At 42.8% G+C, this 7,903-nt stretch overlaps 1 protein-coding gene across 17 annotated transcripts in view; it reads right to left on the bottom strand.

Moving 5' to 3' along the window:
- The window catches only part of ppfia2 (PTPRF interacting protein alpha 2), a 126,275-nt gene that overhangs the window by 11,458 nt on the left and 106,914 nt on the right, over positions 1–7,903 (bottom strand). For all 17 annotated transcript variants that reach the window (XR_004213137.1, XM_031858983.1, XM_031858984.1 and 14 more), the window contains 7 exons: positions 5,804–5,936; positions 5,194–5,411; positions 4,032–4,272; positions 2,776–2,805; positions 2,548–2,678; positions 1,741–1,922; positions 1,253–1,340 (listed from right to left, as the gene is read on the bottom strand). Coding sequence is in view for 16 of the 17 variants with exons in the window: in XM_031858983.1 (XP_031714843.1) it covers positions 1,253–1,340; positions 1,741–1,922; positions 2,548–2,678; positions 2,776–2,805; positions 4,032–4,272; positions 5,194–5,411; positions 5,804–5,936 (1,023 nt within the window). In the remaining variant the exon portion in view is untranslated. The remainder of the gene's footprint in view (positions 1–1,252; positions 1,341–1,740; positions 1,923–2,547; positions 2,679–2,775; positions 2,806–4,031; positions 4,273–5,193; positions 5,412–5,803; positions 5,937–7,903) is intronic.

Below are 7,903 nucleotides of genomic sequence, written 5' to 3'. Positions count from 1 at the left end.
ACACACACACACACACACACACACACACACACACACACACACACACATATATCTCACAATGGAGGACATTCGTTTACAGGAGCATCTGTAGACCAGTCAAAAAAATAAAAGTCATCTTCTACAATGCAGTCCTGACCACATCTCGTGCAGCAGAGGGAATGAGAAATGCACTGAAACACAGCAGGACCCCCTCCATGGCCTCACATTCAGATGCTCAGTTACATTCAGGTACTTCTCGTTACCTCTTGAGGAAAACAAAAGGAGAAGAGGGGGGAAAAACTGCACAGCGACAATGAGAACCACGGCGGTATTGATCGATCAAGATGCTGAAATGGAAATAGTGCAGGCAGCTCAGAATGGCATGCAGTGTGGAGGAGGCGCCAAGATGCAAGGTGGTGGTGGTGGTGGTGGTGGTGTGGCCTTAATCCCGGACACCGCTATGAAGAAGTCAGCGCAGTGGAAGAAAAACAACACATTTGTCAACGTACAACAAAGGACACTCTCTATTGACTACATGGGAGGCAAAGTTATTGGTCATGACAACTCGATGTGCACTTCGAGCAAATGACATTCATCATTTGGCACTGGGGCATGGCAAATGCACGCACGCACACACACACACACACACACACACACACACACACACACATACACACACACACACTCATTCATTCATTCTGCTCAAAGATTTGCGGGGGTTCCCCTCTTTTCCTTCAGGGCAGAACAAACCCGATGTGACCGAGAGTGTAATCTATGGGTGGTGTGTTAGGAAAGCCATCTATATTTTCCAAATTGACAAAGTAGCTTTGTGAGATTAATTGGGTTTTCAGCCTGGATCAATAGTCTGACTTTGGCTCTGTGTCTGAATACAGTGGGGCTGATCTCTGCGCCTGGATGCTGATCCAGCTTCTGCTTTTAAAATCGATCCCGCTCTCAGTGTGGGATGTTATGGCGTTGCATACAGTGCAGCCCGTGCTTTCATAGAGGGAGAGGGCTGGAGGTAAAACACAGGAGGTAATAGCCTGCCTGTGTGTCAAAGGTCAGATTGGACTGTATACTGTAATGTAGCAGTGAAAGGTCTAAAAACATAAAACTAGAAGACTTCCATACACAATGCTTCACTTAAATATGACCTTAATAAGGCCATTTGTCCACGCAGACACTGCAGGCTGTGTATGGGAAGAGCCTACTAAGGGACTACTTGAACGTCTGCTTTGGCGACTTAGTGTTGGTTCTTTTGGACAAAGCTTACTTCTTTTTCAACCTGCGGTCCTTCTCGGCCTGAGTTCCCAGCTTGCTCAGCCCCATGTCCTGGCCCGCCATGTCGTCCATCATGGTCGCTGAGAGAAGAGGAGGAACACGGGTTATCAGTGATTACAACCTGAAATTAAATTGCAGAGCTGCTTTGCTGGTAAACTAGGCCATTACAAACTTTATTTTAAATTAAAGATGAGAAACGATTCATTCAACGTCGTTCACAACCGACACGATACATGTGATGCATAAAGGTGTGTAGGAGCATCTGGTTTCTGTCCAAGTATGCATAAACATGGTCTTACGTGGTATTACTACAAGTATTAGTGGCAGTAACACCATCCTGAGTTTCAGGTGTCTAAGTGCCCCAAAGAGACATTCCTACCCTAACACAACACAAATTTGGGATGTTGGTATCAAACGAAGTCTGAAGTGAGAGATCATCTTCTTGCATCAGTAATGTTGAAACATGTCTCCAGTGCCCACCTTGTGGATCTAACATGACATGTCTGTGTGCCATATGTGCCATCCTGCCCTTCTCCTTCTTGCCAAAAAGCCGTCCGATGGAGGATTTGATGCCCTTCTTCTTCGGATGCTTGTGGAGGGAGTCCTGGCTGCTGGCTACACTGCTCAGCGCGCTGGCCTCTGCCTCCAGAGACGACACGATCCTGTGGACACAAACACGAGTAAAGCTTCCAGGTACACTTCAGTTTCATGAGATTATTTCTCCAAAAGGTCAGTTTCTTTTTTAGATTTTCATGAGCAACCTTGTGAAAACATTTGGATAAATGAGAATAGGTAGTTTCTAGAAGCGGGCTCACTCTTACACACCTCAATGTACCTCTGACCTTATGTCTTTGCTATGCTCTGTTCCTTTTTTTCTGTGCAGTAGTCTCAAAGTATTTGCTGCTTTCCACCAACTGCACTTTTGAAGCTCATTCATCCACGCCAATAACTGACGGCTCATCTAATATAGCTGCTGCTGCTGCTTTAAGTTTGAAAAAGTACCCAGATTATCTCAAGTGTGCACGGCAAAATTGCAGCGTAATTGGAAGCTTCGAAAATAAACCACCTCAAAACAGACAGCGCTAAGATGAGTGCACCATCTGAAAACCAGCACATCAAGCAAACATCTTACAAGAAAGAAATGCATCCGAGACAGAGAGGCAAATCAACTAAAAACTCAAATTAGAAGCAGTCCAAACATTCAACAGGAAGTAAACAACAGGGAAACGACTCCACCGGCGAGATTACGCCCGTCTTTAGGAAATGCTGTGCACAGCCGACACCTACCCTCGTGAGTCATTGTGCGAGGAGGCGGGCAGTGTGTGTGTCATTCGGACGCTGCGTGGCGTTGCAGGGGGCGACGTCTCACACTTGATGGTGGCCTTGTCCTCGCGGCCGTCCTCGTCCACCGCCGCTATCTGAGGAGACGAGGGCAGAGAAAGGGACATTAGACCCTCGGAGACTAATAAATCAGGCATCTATAGCAACCTTATCATTCAATTACACCGTGTGTACCTTTCTCCTGTGTTTCCTCAGATCGCTGGGCTGTTGGGCAGAGAAGAGACAAAAGGCCAATCGTCAATATCCCCGTGTTGAAGCAGGGACAACAAACATCTCCACTCTGGTGATAAATTAAAGACTATTGGCTCATTCATATTATCATCATACCCAATATCAGATCATCAGTTCACAGATCAATACAGAGGAGGGGATTGGAAAATCAAAGCCTCGATGTAAAGGACACACTTCTCTTGTTCTGCAGGATTATAGGGGAATATTTGAATATTTCTATTTTATCAGTTCTCAAAAACTCTCTTTGATGTGCACATCTGGAGTGTTTGAGCCTCCGGTCAGCGTGGAGAGCGTTCGAGAAGAACTGAGCTGTAAAACATATTACTGTCTATTCTTGGAGAAACTGCAAGCCATCCGCTTTGACATCTGGGTTGCATGATGACAGCTGAGAAGTTTCTGTCACCGCTTTCTCTGCACGCAAATTTAATGCAGCAAACCTTAAAAGATTCATGTCTTCTCGAGCTATAGGGCTTAACGTGCAGAGATACTCGGGGCTGAACAGCTGGCTCACCTTCAGGTCCTGTGCTTCCTTATTTCTTTATACAGAAATGATGGTTACCACTGAACAGCCATCAACATACGGCATTCTTTGCACGAGAGAGTGAGACATATTCCATATATACGATACGCTCTCTAAAAATAAATCTTAAATTCCTGAGACTAGACACTCAGACTTAGCATATACTACAACTCAAATAAAATGTGTGTGACGCGAGGACATCAAATCCATTATGGCCTAAAAAGACATTTCTGGCCGTCAATCACAGCACCACGGTGGTTTTTGCAATTCGCAGCCTCATAGAAAAACATGTCACATTTCACACTAGCTGCTGCTCTTGTAATAAGACGGTCATCAGTCATTCCGTCTGTGCGATATCTCAGACACCGCTTGTCTGTACGAGTTTGAACCCGGTGACATAACACATCGTGATACCGTGTTCTAGCGTCACAAAAACAATCATACCGCTGGACGTGATGGTAAAGGTCACAATATATAATGGGTTGATATCACAGATTTGACCAATTTCATCTTGCATGAGACGTTTTGTGTTCTGGGGTTAAAGATTTGATGCCACTGCTCAGGTCAGGTTTTGTCTCTTCAAAGAACCCTCATGAAGACCTGCCACGGTCTAAAATAGATCTATTTTACAAAGATTTTCTTAACACCCATCCGCAAAACATGTAATTAAGCAGCTTACCAGTGTCATGACCCCCATGCGCTCCATATCGCGGGCCGGGCTTCGGGGATCAAGTTTAGGGGTGGAGTGTCCGCTGGGCGGGGAGGAGGAGGCCAAGGAGGAGGCGGTGGCTGAGGCGGTGATGGAGGCTCCGTGGTGGTGCATTCGAGCCAGGTTGAGGCCCTCGAGGCTGACACTGGCCACCCGGTTCTCAATCTCCTCCGCCCGCAGCTCCGTCGACTCCTTCTCCTCCTGGATCAGCCTTTACGAGAGGAGAAGGGAGGACACGAGAGGAAAAGTCAGCAGTAAGTGTGCATCTTCAAGTCACATCATCATAAAGATTTTATAATAAGCAGCCTATATACAGTGACATATCTGTGATAACTTCCAGCTTGAAGATATGGACTCTTCATCAGCATCCCTGCTACAGAGTTTAGTGTTATCTTTGGAGGTGGATTTCTGGAGATTTGCCTCATAAATCCCATTAAATACCTACAGTATAAGGCAAACTAATTAAGGGCCAAAGTGAGAAGATAAAATGACGTAAAGTCAGATCATAAATTGGGTTTAACTTTGTAATTAGCTGAGAGCTCGACTCTTTGCATTCATGATCTCTATCTGCCATCAGATTTTAATGAACTCTTCCTGAAAGAAATGTGACACTGTGTCTATTGACAGGGATGTAAATCACCAAAAGCCATATTAACAACCCTTGAAATTAAGAACTGAGTGGAGTCGCGCCCGGGGTTATGAATACTTATCAGCACAAGATAATTACAGCTTTAAAAAGCAAGAGGCAGATCACATTTCCTGCAACATTTAGTGCATACGAGAACAGCGTTTGGCTCACAGACAGGAAGAGTGACCTGCAGACGTGCTGGAAAGACAACTGGATAGTTGTATGAGCAGTATGAGTAGTATCAGAGGTAGTGTATTAAGCCATATTTTAGGATATAGGAGGACATTCTGAGCGTCTAGAACATAGTGATAAAAAGGGCTTATGGGTGGATTATACGGAATAAAAAGGCAAAGCTTTCCAGGACATTATCTTAAAAACATATCAAGTGCTAACTTGATTTAGAGTCAAATGGATTAGGGACACAATAAGTAAAGGAAGGAAATCAATAGCTCTGGGAATCTGGCCTTTTTATATTTAATTAACACTGCACAGTGTGTCAGGTACCGAATCTCCTTGTTGATGGCGTCCAGCTGCTCCTGCAGCATCATGGCCAGAGTTTGTGCATCAGAGTGGCCGCTGGGCGAGAGCAGGTCCATGGAGCTAAACAACGTTTCCCTGTCGTCGTCATCGATGTCGGACATCTCCGTGTCGCTCTCGAAGTGGTGGCCTCCCAGAACCCCGAGCTGCTGCGAGCGCCATTCATGCTCCCCCAGCGACTTAGCCTGCACACAAAAACCGGGACAGAATATGAGGAGCAGATTATAAAACTTAGGAGGTTATACAGTCCCTGAACTATGACTTTTCTCAAAATGTTTGTCAGAGACTACATGTAAATGCACCCAAACTTAACCAACTACTACTACTTTGTCTCCTTTAATTCAAATTAAAAAGGGACACCATCCACCATTAGAACCATGTATTTGTTGTACAGTACACTGATATTTGCTGGATAAAATTCATTGAATCCTGGTAGAGGCTAGTCTGGACTCTTCCCCTCCCGTATGCTACGTTAAAAAGAGATGAGATGGACTGATCTAATTATTGAAACCGATTTTTACTCTCCTGGCGATAATATGTATGAGTGACTGAGATCATATCTCAACTTGCAGCTCACCTTGGTTTCATGCAGACCCAGTCTACCTCTCCTCGGTCGCCGGATAACCTTGGCTGAGCGGTAGTGGTCCGACTGGGTTTCAGCCAGAGATCCCAGCGAGAATCGGAGCTCAGTTGACGTGTCCAGATGAGACCTGAGAAACAACTTTCATGAGTAATGTTACACCTCATGTTACCTGGTGTGTGCCTACACTAACACATCTTCTGGGTCACTGATGTTGAAGATGGACAGCATCTTACACAAAGACTTTGCCTGAGCTATGAAGGAGATTACAAATATGGAGTTTAATCAGTCCCTTCACAAAAACATAAGTAGTTATTGTCTATATAAAATCCCTATATATATATATATATATATTTATATATATATATATATATATATATATATGTATTTATATATATATAAAAACAGATGCCACATCGCTAACATAGCAAGCATTCATAACTGAAACATATTTAATCATGCACGCCAAGACAGTTATTACTCACACTGCTAGACGATATGTTATGTTCATAGTACCTGCGGGTTTATGATGAACGGAGACTTCTGATTGGCTACCAATAATTCCCTGTTCAACAATAAATTTATGAATGTGACCAACATCCCAAATGTTTTTGTACCAATACTAATAAATACTTTTAAAATTATTACATTTATTTAAAACAAGAGATATGTGTGTGTGCATAAGAAATACATTTGAGAACCATATATTTTATTTGTGGATTTGTTTTGCACTTATATACTTTGTGTGTGCATTGAACATATTTATGTGGACAGGCATCAGGAAATACATTTGTGAATCCTTCTATGTGCATTCAATATTGACTCCATATTGATACAGATGAGACACAACAAAAATGATATGGTAAAGTTGACAGGAATGCAGAGAGTAAACCAATCAAATCTTGTGTTTGGGTACCTCAAGCGTACCTAATAGTCACAATGATGTGGTGTTAAGTGTACTTCTTGAAGGACCAGCGTTCATTATGCATGCCTCTATGGCTGCAAATTGTTTGTCTATGGAGGAGATTAAGGCTGCTACAGTCAACACATCAGAACTGTATTATTAGAACTTCATGCAGCATGAAAAGGAAGCCAGAAAACATCCAAGAATAGATATGGAGAGTTCAGCGGTACTAGTGTTTCTAACAATAGTGCAGAGCAAATTGTTTCATCGGTGACAGATAAAATAACAGGACTGCTACTGGAGAGAGTATATCTGCTTTCCAGCATTTTATGTGCGTCCTGTTACTTACACAAACTTTGGTTAGATCGGTTATACTTTCATCAAATGTCATCCGATAAAGTAATGGAGACGCTTCCTTGATTATAGCTATGTGAAGAATCTATAAAACATAACGTCTTCTTTTTCTTGAGTCTACTTCTCGACTCTGGGATAGTTTGAGTCTGAGTCCAAATACTGACGAATGTTTGAACTCAGACCCCATCTTGGTTTCATGCAGTTACTTTATTGAGTGTGCTCCAGAACTCCAGTGAACTGAATCCAACTTTAGTTTGGACCCATATCTTAGAAGCACCAGACTGGTTAAAACTTGCCTTTCTTTGTAAATATTGGTTTGTCAATTGAATGGCTAAATCATGCATAATGTATTGCAGATTGTCCCGGGGCAGTAAATAAGTGCAGCAGATGCTAATGTATGTAGCCATGAAGTGTATATTTAAGTTCCCTTTCACAAAATATTCTGCTTTAAAATGTGTCAAATGGAGACTGTGTTCTCATCAAGGAGCTCATGTTAGATTAATTAACGAGCTACATTTCAGCTGGCAAATTCATCGGTAGCCGGCTAGAAATGAGTAGTCAGTTTTTGTCAATCAAGGACCCATTATTTCAAAGACTAAAAAAAATAATACAAAAATGTGTTTGGAGTTGTATATATGACCCCTGTTAGCAATAACAAAAAGCTTGAGGGGGATTTAAAAAGTTCAAAGGTCAGTGGCGAATTTCAGGGTCCAGTGTTCTTAAGTCATATATGGCTTCAGTGTTAAAATATAACAGGCCAGCAAAAAACTCATAAAGACAAACCTTAATATACACACACACACACACACACACACACACACACACACACACACACACAC

The sequence above is a fragment of the Anarrhichthys ocellatus genome, unplaced genomic scaffold, assembly GCF_004355925.1.
Source record: "Anarrhichthys ocellatus isolate YVR2014 unplaced genomic scaffold, GSC_Weel_1.0 scaffold21, whole genome shotgun sequence".
NCBI lineage: Eukaryota > Metazoa > Chordata > Actinopteri > Perciformes > Anarhichadidae > Anarrhichthys > Anarrhichthys ocellatus.
Note: the sequence above shows the minus strand (reverse complement) of the source record. Positions and strands in the feature narration are given on the sequence as shown.